Source organism: Thalassophryne amazonica, chromosome 10 (genome assembly GCF_902500255.1).
Source record: "Thalassophryne amazonica chromosome 10, fThaAma1.1, whole genome shotgun sequence".
Taxonomy (NCBI): Eukaryota; Metazoa; Chordata; class Actinopteri; order Batrachoidiformes; family Batrachoididae; genus Thalassophryne; species Thalassophryne amazonica.
The window spans coordinates 68833660-68853007 of record NC_047112.1 but is presented as its reverse complement, the minus strand read 5'-3'; the positions used below and the strand labels follow the sequence as shown (position 1 = coordinate 68853007).

The 19348-nt window shown below is 41.9% G+C and overlaps 1 protein-coding gene across 3 annotated transcripts in view; it reads right to left on the bottom strand.

Moving 5' to 3' along the window:
• npl (N-acetylneuraminate pyruvate lyase (dihydrodipicolinate synthase)) overlaps positions 1-19348 on the bottom strand; it is a 44367-nt gene that overhangs the window by 10069 nt on the left and 14950 nt on the right. For 2 of the 3 annotated variants that reach the window (XM_034180206.1, XM_034180204.1), the window contains exons 2-7: positions 10777-10849; positions 10551-10624; positions 6349-6436; positions 6181-6238; positions 680-755; positions 439-531 (exon numbers count right to left, since the gene is read on the bottom strand). In XM_034180206.1, coding sequence (XP_034036097.1) covers positions 439-531; positions 680-755; positions 6181-6238; positions 6349-6436; positions 10551-10624; positions 10777-10838 — 451 coding nt within the window. In that variant the 5' untranslated portion in view covers positions 10839-10849. Of the gene's footprint in view, positions 1-438; positions 532-679; positions 756-6180; positions 6239-6348; positions 6437-10550; positions 10625-10776; positions 10850-11052; positions 11104-19348 lie in introns of those variants that run through there. The other variant, XM_034180205.1, reaches the window with a different exon arrangement.

Below are 19348 nucleotides of genomic sequence, written 5' to 3'. Positions count from 1 at the left end.
CCAGCTGAATTTCTTGAATAGTGTCCACTCGGATATCCCTCACGGGTCCTGAAAAAATTTTGATAAAGCAACGCGCGCCGTCTCCAGCAGCGTCTCAGACAAAGGATTTCAGCTGAGAGGGCTGGACCAGTGCTCACTCAAAGCCTGCCCACAGGCGGATGATGTCACTGACACGCGTGAAAAAACTCACGCATGCGCACGAGGGTTCAAGCATGTCTGGTGTAATCGCACGTGATTGAAATCCATATAGTTTTTTTTTTTTTTTTTTTTTATAAAACTGCCGGTTAGTTTTCTAATAAACCTCGTACAGTATGCATCACCTTCAGTGGCTGTTTGACTATTTAATACCTGTAGTTTTGTGCTCCACCAACACTTTAAATGCACTTTACTGATGCAAGGAGAAGCATAAGTCATCAAACCGTAGGAACTGGAACGCACAGGTAATGCCGGTGACAGCAGGAATGTGATAGTAATAGAAGGGCAAACCCTGGGCAAAGAGCGCCACCTCCTGTAGGAACTTCCTCAATGCGTCTGAGGTAGGACAGAAGGAAAGATTTAGATTAATGATTTGAAGCAAATATTAATTAGTTCACTTTTGAAGTGTTTTTAGGAAGAGGGTATACAACTGTTGAAATCTAAAATTGCCCCTCATGTGACATCATGACAAACTGTTAGAGACCTGCAGTCTTGGGTTTGAGGAAGGAAGGAGCAATGACTGCAACCCCGTCAGCCTTGATGCATGCTGCATGCTCAGCCTGGAAGACACAAGGCGTGCAGGAACTTTAATCATTTCAGCTGTTGAGCAGTTTTTAATGACTTAATTCATAGGATCAATTCAAACAGCAACCTAGATACTAAACTGACCCATTTGCAAAAAGAATAATGTAGCACATGGCCTCGATTTGCTGTAATTAAATAAATACAGTGATGCTTTCTCAACAAAAACCTGAGGTTTTGAACTGAGGACAGAGAATGTTGTGTTTTCACACTCCACTCTGGCCCCACATCACAACAGAACTATGACTCAGAGGTTCAAAGGAATCCTTGCTTGTTTATCAGTTAAATTTTGGTCTCTGTGAATTACATGACATTATAATTGCTTCACTTCAGAATCTGAAATTTCCCAGGCCAGGAGAATCCACCTTTTATGGCCTCACACCAAGGCCAGAAGCTCTCCAGACTGCAAGAGGATCTCTTCCATGATAAGATGTAGGGATAACCTTTGAGCCTTGACAACCAGCTATTATCTCTAGGTATAAGTGAGGAGAGCTTTGCTTAAATAGGAATGCAAGAGACCGGTATTTTATGTTATGCATATATAAAATTCTAATGTTATTTGTGTTGATTATTCAAACAAAATGATTTACATATAATCACTTCATTTAAATGACGTGTTCCTTGTAACTGCTGTTGTGTTTAAATGTGATGTTTTTTTCTGACTTATCCTTGTTTTGATAATGGAATATTCTGTTAACCAAGTGTGTGTAGGATGTGTTTAAGCCTTTAATAACGTCATATTCATCCCAAAAATGTCTTAGAACAAGTGTTTGCTCAATTTCTCTGCCTCTCTAACACATTAAGTTTTCTGTGAAGTTACCCATCCACGTAGGTGGGGTTTAATGACATAAGCCCCCTTTAAATGTTTCAGAAAGGAGCTCTTCAGCCCTTCAGCTTCTTCTGCCGGCCTTTTCTGCCTCTCTCTTCATTTCTTCAAATGCTTAACTTTATTTTTTGGGTCAGCAAGGCCCCATGCTAGCCTAGCTAAGCTACCACATGGCTTCATTCGTTGTTTCATTCTTTGATAACTTTTAACAAATTAATAGCCTGATGTTTTTAAGGTTTGTCAAGTCTTTCAAATTTTTAAGAGAACTTCTGAGCTGAACTTTTCAAAATAATAGCAAATTTACAGAAAAGTGACTTTCCTTATCTGTGCTTTACAGCGCTGCTCTTAAAGTTTCGACTTTTTTCTAAATTCGCAAAGACTTTTAACCTGGCTCCAACAAACATTTTGAAAGCTACCAGAACCCATTTTCAACAAACGCCTTCCACCTCTGGGGTCCAGCAAGCTGGCGACAGACCTGACTGCAAGCATCAGTCATCCTGTCGGTACAACCAGCCAACACTGAAGCCTTGGGATCGCCCGGGAGACCGCTGGTTTAACCCCTGACCTGACCCAAGCCAAGACACATCAACAACGGATGGACAGTTCATCCGAACCATCTCTTCAACGGATCAGCTAAGTGACCCAGGTAAAGGTTCCAGAAAAAGGGTATTGTTGTCAATGGATGCAAAGTGGCTTCTTTTAAACATATTCTTATATTTGTTTAATAATTTTCTTAATAATAATTGGCTTCAAATTTCATCACCAAATTCTAATCAGATTTATTTACTTTAAGTCTTTAAGCTTTATCTCACTACTTTCTTTCAACGTCTCATGAGTAAGCAAATTGTGTCCATAAATGAACTTAATTTATCACTGTCCACTCAAAATGCCAGTAAACTGTTCATTCCTTGTATATTTGTAAATAAAATGTAAATATTTCTGCTGTGGTTCATTTTTTGTTCAGAAGGAACCCTTGGTCAATCATATCATAGAATTCAGACTTTCAGACCCGAGACTGATTAATTAAATTGAGACTGATTGATTAATTTGAGACTGATTAATAAGTGGTTGTTTAAAATTAAAGTACCTATGCTTTAAATAGGTGGTACCCTGAGGTAATTAGATATTATTCTAATTCAATAAAAATTATTAAACCATAAAATTGTTATTTTGGTGGCCCATTAAATGAGGTCTAGGCCATTAGGCCAATAACACATTGCGAGGCTTAACTACTTATTCACTACATTAAATTGGTGCCCATGTGAGGTGCCATTCATTCCAAATAAGTTAATTAAATGTAATTCATTACAATAACCCAATTCCAGCACAGTGTTATAATGTTTTCTCCTTACTGTTTATTTTCAGTCTACACCTTAAGGCACTGGTGTCCAAAGACATTCCAGACCAAGGGGGGCAGGTTTTCTTTGCAACCACCAACTCCAGCAGGTGGCTTCACTGATAAACTGATTCCATCTGCTCAAAGTGATATTCATCAGTGAAACCATCTGCTGGAGTTGTTGGTTGCAAAGAAAACCTGCTCCCTCTTGATCTTTTCTGGAATGTCTTTGCACGCCACTGCAGGGCATTTTTATTTATTTATTGTTAAATTTCATGAGTGAAATCTTGTATGAAATGGGTTGAAAGAATATAAAAATTGCAGTGTCAATGTGCTGTCTGAAGTACAGTATACGAGGTCTATTAGAAAAGTATCCAACCTTTTTATTTTTTTCAAAAACCATATGGATTTGAATCACGTGTGATTGCATCAGCCAAGCTTGAACCTTTGTGCGCATGCGTGAGTTTTTCCACGCCTGTCGGTTGCGTCATTCGCCTGTGAGCTGGCTTTGTGTGAGCACTGGTCCACCCCTCTCGTCGTTTTTTTATTGCGAATAAATGTCTGAATGATTTGGAGTTTTGCTGCATCAGTTTTTTTCCAGAAAATGTGAGAGACCTCCAGGTGGACACCGTTCGGAAAATTAATATGGCTTTCAGGGACGATTTTATAGGGATTGCACAGATTAAGGAGTGAGCCAGACGGTTTAAAGACCGCCCACAACTGCTGAGAGCGCGCCGTGCTCCAAGTGCCGATCGACAGGCTCAAACCCCACTGAAACAACCACATCATTTCCAACGTGAAGGCTTTGTTGATCCGGGACGTCGTCTGACTTTCACAAAAAGGCAGAAGGTGTGGACATCAGCACTTTTTTGGCACATTCCACTGTTACAGGAGTTTTTTTCATGGAAAGAAAAGCGGAGGGACGCGCCACGGAGCCATTCATAAGGCAGCACAAAACCACCTCCGTGTTGGTCTCACAGGACGGCTTTCAGGTGGATTTCAGATGGCTGTCGGTTGCTTTTCAGTCGTGTGATTAGCCGAGAAATTGAGCATGAGCTGGACATGCCCCAACATGTCCTGTGAGGCTTCATCACGGCATTGCTTTGCGCCATGCGGCTCCACCGCGACGTGCGGAACTCCTCCGCACGTCTGTCTCAATGTGCCGAAAAAGTGCTGATGTCCACGTCTTTTCACAATTCCTGTGCTAGTCAGACGACATACCGGATCAAGACAGCGTCCAGTTTAGAAATGAACGGCACATTCCACTGTTACAGGAGTTTTCCTCATGGAAAGAGGAGCGGAATTCCGCGCGTCGCGGTGGAGCCGCATGGCGCAAAGCAACGCCGTGATGAAGCCTCACAGGACATGTTGGGGCATGTCCAGCTCATGCTCAATTTCTTGGATAAACACACGACTGAAAAGCAACCGGCAGCCATCTGAAATCCACCTGAAAGCCGTCCTGTGAGACCAACACGGAGGTGGTTTTGTGCTGCGTAATGAACGGCTCCGTGGCGCATCCCTCCACTTTTCTTTCCATGAAAAAACTCCTGTAACACTGGAATGTGCCGAAAAAGTGCTGATGTCCACGCCTTCTGCCTTTTGTGAAAGTCAGACGACCATGCGGATCAACAAGCCTTCACGTTGGAAATGATCTGGTTGTTCAGCGGGGTTTCAGTCTGCGATCGGTGCTCGGAGCGCGGCACGCTCTCAGCAGTGTGGGCGGTCTTTAAAACCCTCTGGCTCACTCCTTAATCTGTGTATCCCATAAAATCATCCCTGAAAGCCATATTAATTTTCCGAACGGTGTCCACCTGGAGGTCTCTCACAGTTTCTGGAAAAATGATGCAGCAAAGCTCCAAATCGTTCAGACATTTATTCGAAATAAAAAAAAGGCGAGAGGGTTGGACCAGTGCTCACACAAAGCCTGCTCACAAGCGAATGACACAACCGACAGGCGTGAAAAAACTCACGCATGCGCACGAAGGTTCAAACTTGGCTGATGCAATCACACATGATTCAAATACATATTGTTTTTGAAAAAAATAAAAAGGTCGGATACTTTTCTAACAGACCTCGTATATTGTACCTTTTGTTGATACAATAATTTTTTTAAAGTAAAAAAGGTTTATAAATTGATAATTGTGAGCTTCAGTACATTTTATTCTATTTAAAGAGACTAAATCTAACAGTTATCAAGTTACAAACATTGCATTTCTGTTGACCCATAAGTGGAAGAAGAAAGAATAGAAAAGAAAAAAATCAAATACTACAATACTATTAAAAAAAATCTAGTGTCGAAAATGAGAATTTTAACATTTTTTTTTAAGAGTTGTACCACTACCGACGACATATTTAATTTAATCATGTTTTCTTTAAGTTCACTTTTATTTTTGAATTAGCAATTTTTCAGTGGAGCCCTTAGAGACAGAATGTTGTTGATTTGATGAGGGTTTTTTTTTTTTGTGGGTTTCATCACTATCTCCAATGTTCTCTATGTACAGATACTAAATATAACATTAATTAACAAGAGTTTTCTTACATGGAGTTTTTCAACAGATTTTGGGGAATTTGGGGGCGCTGAATCTCAATCTGGTGTTAGTTGTTGCCAATCCAATCACGTTTTTTGAGATATGAAAACATATTTTCGTATCAAGCATGGAAGTAAAAGTTGTCGTCTCACACACTCTTCAGCACCATAAACCAAATTACGGCTCTTGTTCACGTTCGGGAACCTGGTTTATAAATGATGCTTTTGACGCTGCTTTTGTCCGATTAATGGCATCAAACCCATGAGTGAATGAGCAACTTTTGTGTCATCCATCAATACGGAACATGCAGACTGCAACAAAAACAAACATGATGTGGTCGAGGAAATCTGAGCTCAGATTTGGATTCAGCATCCCAAATTACCCGAAATCAGTTCCTCAAAGTCCATGCAAGAAAAAATGGGTTTTTTTGACCAGTGTATTGGTCAGAATTTGTCAGGTGAGAATGTTAAGTTTTACTTACTGAATAAATTAGAAGTAGAAAGCACACTGAAATTTGGCCAGTTATAGGACAAAGAAGATCCAAGCAAATTTTAAAACATCTTGTGACAAAAACATAATTTGAGCATTCGTACAGTCTTATGTGATCCCTTTGTCTTGCAGATAAAGAGGAATATTTAGAAATGTTGACAAGTTCCACCTTTATGAGTGTGTTTTATAAGTCATGTTCAGAGCTCACAGACTCAATAACTCACCAGCTCCTGGGAATCTTTAAGACTCATGCAACCAACATGCACAATCACATGAACGTTTCTGCAAAGACATGCACACATTAACACTCTGATAACTGTTATCTATTATTTGATTTTTTTAGGAAGTGACTCAGTATATAGTCACATTAAATGGCCACTGTGATGACTTACTTTTCTTTGGCTTTCTCACACCAGTGCTTTGCCAGAAGCTTCCTCTCCTCCACGCTGAGAGACATGCCCTCTCCGGTGGTGCCGTTCACTGCAAACCCATCAGGTCGTGATTCCACAGAAGTCGGAGGTTAAACACAGTGTGTAAAACACGTTTTGAAAGTGCTCTTGAAACTACTGGATGGATGCCCACTAGAAGGTGTGGAACATATTGTGTTCTAAGTTTTAACATGTGCAGGCAACATGGATAAATGGCAATTTATACCTCCAAGAGTGTCATAATGTTGATGGAACATGATGAATTAAATCTGGCATGCCTGAAAATCTACAATTTGAGAGCAAGCTCACACAAATCAAATAAACAACAACTTGTTTGTGAGAAGAAAAAAAAATACATATTTGGGGCTGATTTGGTGGCCATCGTGAAATTAAGCTCCATCTTGGATTTCACTGATGCTTTAAAGCAGATCCATTGTGACGAGAGCATTCAATGCAAAAAGTCATTTTTTAGGAGGTCATTTTGGTGGGCCGTCCTTAGAAAACAGCCATCATCTTGATTTTCAGTGGCCATTTGACCAGGTTTATTAAGTCCTGTCTTGGGAATCATCATGCCAAATTTGGTGTTTGTACTAGTATTTGCACAATTTAGCTGTAAACTGATGTTATCTGCTCCACTATAATGTTTCTGCTGTGGTGATCCACTGTAAAAATGGGATGAGCCAATAGATTTAAAAAAGACACTAAATGATATAAACATTAAAAAGATTATGAACTCTGCTGAAAACCAAAAGCTTTTTTTCCCCCTCTCTCTTTTCTGCACTTCATGAGCTGCAGAACACATTTGGAACCGTCGAAAAGGTAATTATTTTTAATATTTAGATAATATTTAATATTTATATAGCTATAACTTGGTAAAACAGTTGCATGTTCATTCCTTCTTATGAACAGCTGTAAAAGTATGTTTCTGATAGAATTAACATCTCGTTATAATCGATCAGACGAGTTGCGCCCTGATGCGGTGCGCTAACGCCATCACTCGCACTCACACGCAGTGTTTTTGGATTATTTGCGCAATGTTCACATGGAGGTTGCATAATTAATGCGTGATGGAGATTTTAAACATTTCAAAATTTTCTTTGCACACTTGCACAAAGCCGTGTACAGTTTACAATGAGTTTGAGACGAGTTTACTCTCCTGCCACAAGCCTGGTGCACCCATCTTTGGGCAGTTTTGCCCATTCCTCTTTGCTCCACCTCTCAAGTAGGGTGGCAGCTTTCAGTTATTTTAGTAATCGAGTATTCTATCGATTCATCAAGTAATCGGCTAAAAAATACTTTTGTGCTTTTAAACAACATCAATACTCCAGGGCTCTCCCTAAGCAATGGCATAATGTTGCTGCCATTGTGCAGATTGTCAAATTCAGTGTATCCCTGTTTTCCAGGATAATTTTTTTTTTTTAAACGTCTTTATAAAAGTTTTGAATCTTTCCCAGTGCCAAGAGCTCAGCACTCCCCTGTTGATGCTCCAATATGATCCATGCGCAGTGAAGGCAGGGTGCGACAGTTTACCCAAACTGACTCCAAATATGACTAAATCAAGTACTTTTATTTGTTTTCGGAAATGTGCTCTGTTCTCAAAACAGTCCATGAGGCGCTCTCTCTCCCCCAGCATTCTGATTGTTTCAGAATGCTGAAACAATCAACAAGGGATGTTTAAGTACGTTTGTGCGTACTGGCAGTTGGGGGGGAAGGAGACCTACAACGGATTCTGAACTTTAGGATCTGATGTTTGGAGCACTGACGAGGCACCTGTCCGTCCCGCTGTACATCTACAAAGTGCCGTTTGCTTTTCTTGTACTGTTTTGAAAAAGGAATGCATTTCCGAAAATAAATAAAAGTACTTCATTTAGTCATATCTGAAGTCAGTTTGGGTAAATCGTCGCACCCGTGAAGGCAGGGAGAGTGTTGAGGCCGGGGAGGGCTGAGCTCCTCTCACTCGGTCGGTGTAATCCTCAGTCAGTCAGGCTGTCGTGAACGTGAACACAGCCTGTGAAAAACTGGGCTCTGGAGTGCAGCTTTTCCACAAAAGCCTCACTGAATCCGCTCCGCACCCGGTCGATGAAAACTCGACTTAAAATGCACGTAGAGCGGAGCGCAGCCAGTGGACCAAATCCTGTGTTTTTAAAAAATACACAAACACACCGCTTCATTTTAAATGTGCAGTCAGTCTATTTCAGATGATCAGCGTGGTGGACCCTCTGTCTCTTAAAAGGCTTTATTTTACTCGGTGTGACATTGAAAAGCTGTAGCTTTTGATGATACGCTGATTAGCTCTTAGCTTATGCGCATGCTCTAGTCTTCTTCTGTTTTTTTTCTGGGGAGGTTACAGCACCACACACAGGCCTGGCATATGTACTACAACGTTAAACATAGCTTCGAGGCACAGAATTTGCCTCAAACATTTTTTTGTAATCGAATTATTCGAGTTACTCGACTAATCATTTCAGCTCTACTCTCAAGCTCCATCAGGTTGGATGGGGAGTGTCGGTGCACAGCCATTTTCAGATCTCTCCAGAGATGTTCAGTCGGATTCAGGTCTGGGCTCTGGCTGGGCCACTCAAGGACATTCACGGAGTTGTCCTGAAGCCACTCCTTTGATATCTTGGCTGTGTGCTTAGCGTCATTGTCCTGCTGAAAGATGAACCGTCGCCCCAGTCTGAGGTCAAGAGTGCTCTGGAGCAGGTTTTCATCCAGGATGTCTCTGTACATTGTTGCATTCATCTTTCCCTCAATCCTGACTAGTCTCCCAGTTCTTGCTACTGAAAAACATCCCCACAGCATGATGCTGCCACCACCATGCTTCACTGTAGGTGATAGTGCCTGGTTTCCTCCAAACATGACACCAAACAGTTTAATCTTTGTCTCATCAGACCACAGAATTTTGTTTCTCCTGGTCTGAGAGTCCTTCAGGTACCTTTTGTCAAACTCCAGGTGGGCTGCCATGTGCCTTTTACTAAAGAGTGGGTTCCGTCTGGCCACTCTACCATACAGGCCTGATTGGTAGATTGCTGCAGAGATGGTTGCCCTTCTGGAAGGTTCTCCTCTCTCCACAGAGGAATGCTGGAGATCTGACAGATTGACATCGGGCTCTTGGTCACCTCCCTGACTAAGGTCCTTCTCCCCCGATCGCTCAGTTTAGAGGGGCGGCCAGCTCTAGGAAAGTCCTGGTGGATCTGAACTTCTTCCATTTACAGATGATGGAGGCCACTGTGCTCATTGGGACCTTCAAAGCAGCAGAAATGTTTCTGTACCCTTCGCCAGATTTGTGCCTCCAGACAATCCTGGCTCGGAGATCTACAGACAATTCCTTTGACTTCATGCTTGGTTTGTTCTGGTTTGACTGTCAACTGTGGTACCTTATATGTAGACAGGTGTGTGTCTTTCCAAATTGTTCAATCAACTGAATTTACCCCAGGTGGACTCCAGTTAAGCTGACCCTCTGTAAACATTGTCCATTGGTGGAACTTTTCCTTATATTTCTATAATCAACACTATTTAAATTTTATAGGCAGACACTTTTAGGGTGAAATCCTGGTGAGCGGGAAATTTGAAATTCCTCATATATTAATTAATATTTTGCCTATTTCAGGAAATAAGGCATCATTTCATGTGTTTTCCAATATGGGGAGTTCATTTGTGCAATTAGTTTTATGATCAGAAGTCAAGGTAATGGCGTAATTCCAAGGTCAATCTCCAAAAAGAAAGCCATTTTTGCTTTTTTGGACAGAAAACAAACAAGAGTCAGAATACTGGTACTGTATCACATCATCATATGTCTTACTTATGTTTAGCTAAGCTAAACCCCATTATAAAAATAACAAACTAGACCATCTTTCTGCGTCATCATTCAAAGAGAAATCATTTGTAGTCACAGATGTTAACGCTATAAGTTTACATTTTTCTAGAATTGTATTAGTTATAATGTGACATTTGGATTTCCCTGAAGGACTTTGACCAACGTCTTAAACTGATTCTGCAACACTCAGCCTTTTATTAATGTGCTGCAGCTTCATCTGCTGCATCTATTTTCTGACTAGACAACCTTCAACAGTCAGTTCAGAAGAGTTACCATGGTTACCAGATCCAGAATATCCAAAAAGTAGACAGGATCTGAATATCAAAAAAGAATGTGCCGGTAAACTCACCAAATATGTTATATACACCTTGCTTCTCTGTCAAGTAGTCGAGATAAGGTTCAATCTCTCCAAGGTTGATTTCACTGTTTTGGGGAAGAAAAAAATGCAAGAAATGACAACATGCACATTTGGCAATATGAAAAGGAAAAAACTGGACATGCACAGGACAGTAGATGTTTTCAGATCACCTCATTTTTAACTCTGATACTGACTGAGGTGTGTCTGAGCTACTTACCCTCGACCAGTTAATGGGGTAAAAGTGGCTGCAACCAGCTGTTTAGAGGAGGTAGGAGCCATCTTCGAGGTAGCTGACAAAAAGAAAAATGCATGCAGAAAAAGGAAAGAAACAAAAATATCAGTGACATATGATCAGTTTCATCACTTTAAAATGAACTTTAAATGAGAAATGCATGACACATAAAACAAATAGAGATCTGCAGTAGATACGGCAACTTTAAATAATCCACCATGAAATTTTAAAAGTTGGCTCTTTTTTTTTTTCCTGCCTTACAAAAAGAAATGATGTTGGAGTCGTCTTGACGGTTTTCTGCCCTGTCAGGGATTTCTTGACAAAGCTGTCATGTGAAACCCTCGTCTCATGTGACACAGCAAAGCTTCATGGGAAATGTAGTGAATAATGAAAAACAGCCAAATGAGTTGTTTGAAGTAGGAAACATACATTTGTGTGCTGCTGTAATTTTGTAAACTTCCTCACAATGAGTAAAGCTCAAATATGTGTGTCTAAAACATCTTGGCCATTATTTTCACATAGTGATGGTGGGCAGTTTAATGTATTGTTTCAAACATTGGCAGAAGTGAAAGAGGTTATTTCATCAAGCAACTGAAGTACCCTCCATGATTGTTATAAAACTGAGTTCAGTGCTTATTTGAAATATGTTGTTGAGTATTATGAGGCTGTCACACTCACTGTTATTAGTAGGGCATGCATATGTAGACACGATGGGGTGGCCACCGTTGCATGAATGGAAATGTATTTGGATAAGACAACTACGGTCATACCTGTGTGGCTCCCTGTCAACAGCTCAGTGGTTAATACCAACATACTGAGCAAGCTGGTACATTTGTCCTCTGCATTTACCTCATGGCTCCCAGCATTTTATGGGGACAAAATTCCATGACTTTTCTCTGTTGGAAGTTAAAAATTCCAGGATAACAATTTTGACCTGTTTGTTGCTTCAAACATCTTAAATAAGCAACGTAAACATATATTATATTTATGTCATTTTAAAACAGAGCCATCCTTTCCTCACCTTTTTTTTAATTTTTGCATCAATAATTGGAACATTTTGTCAACAGTATTAAGTTGGAAATTGTTGCGTACATGTACTTCAATCTTGGGAAGTTCTCAGACTCTCTGCAGAGAAGCAGAGAGCTCACTGACAACATCACTCTGCCTCCGGGCATTTGACTTTGCAGCCGTGTGACGTTGGTCTTTTGTTCAGCCTGTAGATCCTACTCATCAGCATCTTTCCTTAATGATTTGTAAAGCCTCTGTCCAACCAAATAATAAGCCATGAATAATGATCCATGCATGGGTGTGTCAGTGATTATTTGAAGAATGATCCACGCTTAAGCCGTCACATATCTGCTATAAAGGCACCTCTATGTGCCTCTCTGTACCTCACATGCCAGGTATCACCCTCTACTGAAACACGACCGACCTGTCATTTGAGCCCCGTCCAGCCTTGAATGGTTTGTGTCTCCACATATGATCCATGTAGTGCCATGATAACGCAATGTTGGTCGCATGGGTTTGGTCCAACCCTCCAGCCATCCCACACTTCTTGAAATTAGCGCCACACTCAGAGTCACTATTCTCCCACGATTGTTGAATAACTGGACTCGTACCAAAGAAAAACATGCTACATGGCTCATTATTCATCCTTCATTATTCGGTCGGACCTGGGCTTAAGTCTGCTCCAGTTTTTTGAGCTTTTTCTTTGCATCATTCAGCTCACTTTCTTCTTCAGCCCTCTTTCTCAGTTTCGTTTGATTCTCTAGTCCTGCCTTCTTTGCCTGCAGGTGGGATTGTACCTGGCATAGTTATTTTCCAGGTTTTCCCTGATTTCCTGGTTGGCTGGGAACCCTGTTACTCATCTTAATTACAGTTAGACACAGTCCAACCACTAGGGGCAGTGGGCTGCCACAGTCCAGCACCTGGGGACCAACTCCAGATGTCTCTGCCCCCTTGGTCGGGGGCAGAGAAAGGAGCAGACCCTGAATAAGCAATTTTTATTTATTTATTTATTTTTACTGTGTAAAGAAACTAAAGTGCCCGGAGGAAACCCACACAGACACAATCTCCAAACTCCATATAGAAAGGCCCAAGCCGGAAGTGCTCTTCGGATCTTCTTGTTTGTGAGGCAACAGTGGCAACCACTAAGCCGCCGTTCTGCCAGACAATATCTTTGTAGAGTTTAGAATGTTCTCCATCAGGTAATGTCATTAGTTTCTATGTAGTCACGTTCGCATTCAACACACTTAACCCAACACTGGAGAAGTTTTATCACCCCATCAGTGAAGAAATCAGGTGTCTTTTCACAGCACCAGTGACGCACAGCTGCTTGCACCTCAGTATTAGCATCATTAATGTAATGGTGTCCCATCAGCTTGGGGAAAAAGGAAAAAAAATCAGAGTGTGCAAGATCCAAACTGTACCGCAGGTGAAGAAAGATCTCAGTTTTGCTGCTGCAATGCGTCCAATGTGTGTGGATCAGCATTGTCATGCTGAAGAGCTGCATCTTTTTCTGGATAAACCTCCTTCAAGAGTGCACGCAGCTTTTGCAAATTGTCCACATATCCCTCAGAGTTGACAGTGTTACTGTGTTATCGTGCACCCGCTCTGTGGAATGGTCTTCCTGCGACCGTGAGGCAGTCGGAGTCCATGGACATTATGTCAAGACTTAAAACCTATTTTAATTCTCTTTCTTATGTTTATTTTTTATCAGTTTTATTCTTTTATTTCTGTTTTTAATTATGCACTTGATTTTTTTATTTATTTATTTTTATTTTAATGTTGAACTGTTGTGTGTGAGGTGCCTTGAGATAACTTTTTGTTGTGATTTCATCACTTTATAAGCTGATGAAATTGATTCAATTGAATTGAATTGTGTTCCAATTCTGGAAGAATGATTCCACTGCAGACCCCAAAAAATAAGTCTTCTCCAGCGGAAGAGAGGAGTCTGGATTTTCACCCTTCAAACTCCCTGCCCTCTTCCTGATTGTACTGACATCCACACAGACATCACCACTAACAGCACTCGTTCACCAATGAACGTCCATGGGTGCACAACCCTCTGAGGTGAGAAATTCAACAATAGGACAAATGCATGTCCATGTGCGTAATTTATTTATTTTTTATTAAACCAACTAAAGTACGCATATGTGTTACATCAAAGGTGATTTTGTGCATGCCTGAAATTGCAGGCAAAAACTGTTTGGGCAAGTGATCGTCAGTAAGTAAAGGATTATTCTTGCACTAGTTTCACTGCAATATCTTGCTTGTTACTGAAGTAACCATGTTGGAGGCAGAACTTTTCTGTCCATAATACGAGGGCTGTCAATAAAGTATAGGTCCTTTTTATTTTTTTCAAAAACTATATGGATTTCATTCATATGTTTTTACGCCAGACATGCTTGAACCCTCGTGCGCATGCATGAGTTTTTCCACGCCTGTCGGTGACGTCATTCGCCTGTGAGCACTCCTTGTGGGAGGAGTCGTCCAGCCCCTCGTCGGAATTCCTTTGTCTGAGAAGTTGCTGAGAGACTGGCGCTTTGTTTGATCAAAATTTTTTCTAAACCTGTGAGACACATCGAAGTGGACACGGTTCGAAAATTAAGCTGGTTTTCAGTGAAAATTTTAACGGCTGATGAGAGATTTTGAGGTGATACTGTCGCTTTAAGGACTTCCCACGGAGCGAGACATCGTGCAGCACTCCCAGGCGCCGTTGTCAGCCTGTTTCAAGCTGAAAACCTCCACATTTCAGGCTCTATTGATCCAGGATGTCGTGAGAGAACAGAGAAGTTTCAGAAGAAGTCGGTTTCAGCATTTTATCCGGATATTCCACTGTTAAAGGAGATTTTTTTAATGAAAGACATGCGGACGGGTCCGCGCGTCGGGACGCAGCCGGCACGGTGGAAAAACACCTCCGTGTTGATAACCATTTGTAAAATCCAGGCGGCTTTTGATGGCTTTCAGTGGAGTGAGTATATGAGAAATTGTTTAACAGCTGGACATGTTCCAACTTGTCCTTAAGGCTTCCAACGGAGGTGTTTTTCCTGTGGTGGAGCGTCGCGGTGGCTGCGAGCCGACGCTGCAATCCGTCCGCACGTCTTTCATTAAAAAAATCTCCTTTAACAGTGGAATATCCAGATAAAATGCTGAAACCGACTTCTTCTGAAACTTCTCTGTTCTCTCACGACATCCTGGATCAATAGAGCCTGAAATGTGGAGGTTTTCAGCTTGAAACAGGCTGACGACGGCGCCTGGGAGTGCTGCACGACATCTCACTCCGTGGAAGTCCTTAAAGCGACAGTATCACCTCAAAATCTCTCATCAGCCGTTAAAATTTTCACCGAAAACCAGCTTAATTTTTCGAACCGTGTCCACTTCGATGTGTCTCACAGGTTTAGAAAAAATTTTGATCAAACAAAGCGCCAGTCTCTCAGCAACTTCTCAGACAAAAGAATTCCGACGAGGGGCTGGACGACTCCTCCCACAAGGAGTGCTCACAGGCGAATGACGTCACCGACAGGCGTGGAAAAACTCATGCATGCGCACGAGGGTTCAAGCATGTCTAGCGTAAAAACATATGAATGAAATCCATATAGTTTTTGAAAAAAATAAAAAGGACCTATACTTTATTGACAGACCTCGTACATGCTCTTGGACCAACTCCTTCCCTATGAAACTGGATGCTGGACTTTCATCACCAACTGCCCTCAGACCTGCAGAATGGACAGGCACTCATCCCTCACCATCACACTGAACACAGGCATTCCCCAAAGCCATGTACTGACCACCTCCTCCATGCATTCTTCACCCATAACTGCCAACCCATCCACAACACCAACACATTATTAATTAAAGCTACTTTCACACCAGCACAAACGTAGAGTTGCATATTGTGGCGTACCTACTCCGCTGAGTTATGCAGCTCTACACTGAGTTTAAGCAGCTCTACGCAGCTCAGTGCCAAGTTTTTGCTCCCCAACGCAGCAGTATGCGGAGGGGTATGCGAGGCAGACACAAGAAATTAAACGTTTAATTTTTTCTGCATAGAGCCATGGACGCAGAAAACACACAGTTTTTAAGGGGAGGTGATGGTCTAGTGGTTAAGTGTTGGGCTTCAGACCAGAGGATCCTCGGTTCAAACCCCAGCCTGACCAGAAAATCACTAAGGGCCCTTGGGCAAGGTCCTAAATCCCCAAGTTTTCCCGGTATGTCGTGAGCACCTTGCATGGCAGAAAACTCACAATGGTGTGTGTGTCTGTGTGAATGGGTGAATGCGTGGCATCACTGTAAAGCGCTTTGAGGGTCTGATGCAGATGGAACAGTGCTCTACAAATGCAGTCCATTTACCATTTAAGCAAGTCTGCACTTCTGCATGTAAGTCTGCGCTACACTGAGCTACTGTATGCAAATCTACACTGCAGAAACTGAATCGTGGCTCTGAACGCTCCGTGGTAGAAACAGAAGATGGTTTGTGAGCGCTGCTGTGGAGGGAGAGATGCAGTTGCTTCCTCCACGGGCAGTGCTTGTGTGGAGCTTCTACCACTGCGTGCGACGGGGTGAGTGTGGCTGCTGTGTTGTCATGCCGTGGTGCTGGCCGGCCAGGAAGAAATTGTCAGCCTCCTTCGCCAGCGCACGGCAGTCTGTGATCGTGGGGTTGGCTAGTGCTGCATGCACCTGAGAAGGGAGTTGGTGCACAAAAAGTCCTGCTAGTGTCCTCTCAGGAGCTGCAGCATTCTGTCCATGAGCTCTGAGGTCTTGCTGTCCTCCAGCCCATGCAGAGAGAAGAGCCTGCTGGTCCTTTCAGCGTCTGACAGTTCAAATGTTTTGAGGAGGTGATCCGTGATGGTTGTTTATTTGTTTGTAGCAGGGGGGCTTCACAGGAGTGCGATCAGCCTCGATCAGTCTGCCAAGGAGCTGCAGAGGGGCAGCACAACGTAATATTTTATGTCGTCTGTGGTGATCTCTGAGTGAACTGTGCCTCGGTTTGTGCAAACCAGGTGGCAGTTTACAGAAGCATGACTTTGAGCATCACATGTGAAAAAGTTTCAGCAGCAGCAGACATTCACGTGTGAACAGCTTTGATCCACAAGGTGTGACATATAAAAACCGAAAACCCAGTGTGATCGCAAATGGCTGCATTCTTTTCTGAACAACATTGGAGTCACTGAATTATGTATAAGACAGTCCTTTTGTGCACGTGTGTACATGCACTACAACACATCCAAACACTGAATGCATTCATCCAGAGTGAATCAGCTGGAGAAAAGGTGAAGCGTGTGTGTGTGTGTGTGTGTGTGTGTGTGTGTGTGTGGCTGATCCACGTATGTGTGCGTGTGTGATCAGAAACAACTCTCTCTCTCTCTGTCAGGACATGGCACAAACCGGGTGGACACAAATGCAAACTCGGGTGCAGTTAGAATTAGGTTTAATCATTGTAACAGGCATGGATTCGGTACACAGGTGGTCCAGCAATGAAACAAAGGTACAGACAGGCGTAAGGCTGAGGCTTGGTCGAAATACATGGCGTGGTGGCAATCAAAGGCAGAGACAAAAACATGGTCGAGGACAAAATAAGGTCTAATACCAGCAGGCTGAATACAAGACAAAACGAGGCAAGGTGTGAGGGCTGGAAAATGAAATACATTCAACAATCTGGCGAGGGACTGTGAGACCGTGAGGGCTTAAATAAGTGGTGGTGTAATTACTGGAACAAGACGCAGGTGTCAGTGAAGGTTCTGGAAGGGGGTATGGCCAGGGAAAACAAAGGTAAGTGCAAGAGAGTGCAGTGAGACCAAAAACAAAGCAAACTGGGACAAAATAATAATTGACAGAAAAAAAAAACAACGGTGAAGAAATGTGAAGTGTTCAACACACAATAATTAATGTCAACTAAACTAAAGGGGAAAACTGGGCAATGACATGACTAACATGGTGGGAAACAAGAGGATCAAAGACTATAATAGAAACTACAACCGGACTGACCCATATCAAAGTATAAGAATAAATGCAACAACTGAAAATAAACCAGTGACCAAACAACACAAAATAAATGATAAACAGAAAATGCAATAAATACTAAAATGAACACAACTGCATGAAAACACTGAAGATAAATATTAACCAAAACCAGTGATTAAAACATAATAAAGCAACACAAAATAAATGATAAACAGAGAGTGCAATAAATAACTAAAGGAACATAACCAGACATGATGTTGTTTGATGAGATCTAAAAAAAAAAAAAAAAAAAAAAAATCACACAAAAAACAGCTTCTTCTTCTTCTTTGTCTTTCGGCTGTTCCCATTAGGGGTCGCCACAGCAGGTCAATCGTTTCCATCTCACCCTGTCCTCTGTATCTTCCTCTGTCACACCAACCACCTGCATGTCCTCCCTCAGCACATCCATAAACCTCCTCTTTGGCCTCCCTCTTCTCCTCCTGCCTGGTGGCTCCATCCTCAGCATCTTTTTCCCTATATATCCTGGGTCCCTCCTTTGCACATGTCCAAACCATCTCAATCTCACCTCTCTGACTTTGTCTCCAAACTGTCCCACCTGAGCTGTCCCTCTGATATGTTCATTCCTAATCTTGTCCATTCTCATCACTCCCAAAGAGAATCTCAACATCTTCAGCTCTGCCACCTCCAGCTCTGCCTCCTGTCTTTTTGTTGGTGTCACCGTCTCTAAGCCATACAACATAGCTGGTCTCACTACTGTCTTGTAAACTTTCCCCTTCACTCTTGCTGATATTCTTCGGTCACAAATCACGACACAAACAGTAGTGTCACCACGTTAGGTTCCAAAATCCGACAGACTCTAAAAAAATGAATTTCAGGGTGAAGTGTGTTGCCTCCTCTCTCTAAATCCTCTGTAAATCCGAACTTTCACTTTCAAATTAAAGCAAAGAAGCTTAGTTATCGGATGTTTGTTTCACTCTGTCGGCCACCTGAATGTTTCAGCTTTTCCTAAAATGTACATCACACGCTGAGAAATGACAAGTAATACATTTTCTGGAAATGCACCTCCTCACTTGTGGAGTGAGGGATAATTAGCATGAAAGCACATCAGCAACCACTAATTATTACTGCATGTGCACGGATAGATGTACAATCATGAATACTTTGATGTTGTGTTGCTAACCAGGATGTTAAATAACATGCAACATGTCCTTGTTTTTGTACTTGTTTGTGGCTTATTTTTTTTAAATCTAAAGGATAGTTTTTGGGGTTATTTTTCCATTCTTCTTGCTAGCAGGAAAGCATAAGTACTTTTTAATTGGTGTAAATTGGTTTCAGTATCAAATTTAGTTATTTCTTACCTTGCAAGTTCACCATTAGCACTTGCATTTTTTTTCGGGGAGGAAAGCTGGATCTTTTGGGATTTTTTATTTTTTTTTTGGACAATATAGAGGGGTGTCAAAATCTGAATCAGAAGGACAAGGTAGGGATGCACAATCCACAATTTTTCACTTCTGATCCGATCCCTATACCTGAATTTGGATATCTGCCGATACTGATACTCTTCCGATCAGTTACCAGAGCTCTGCTTTTTTCC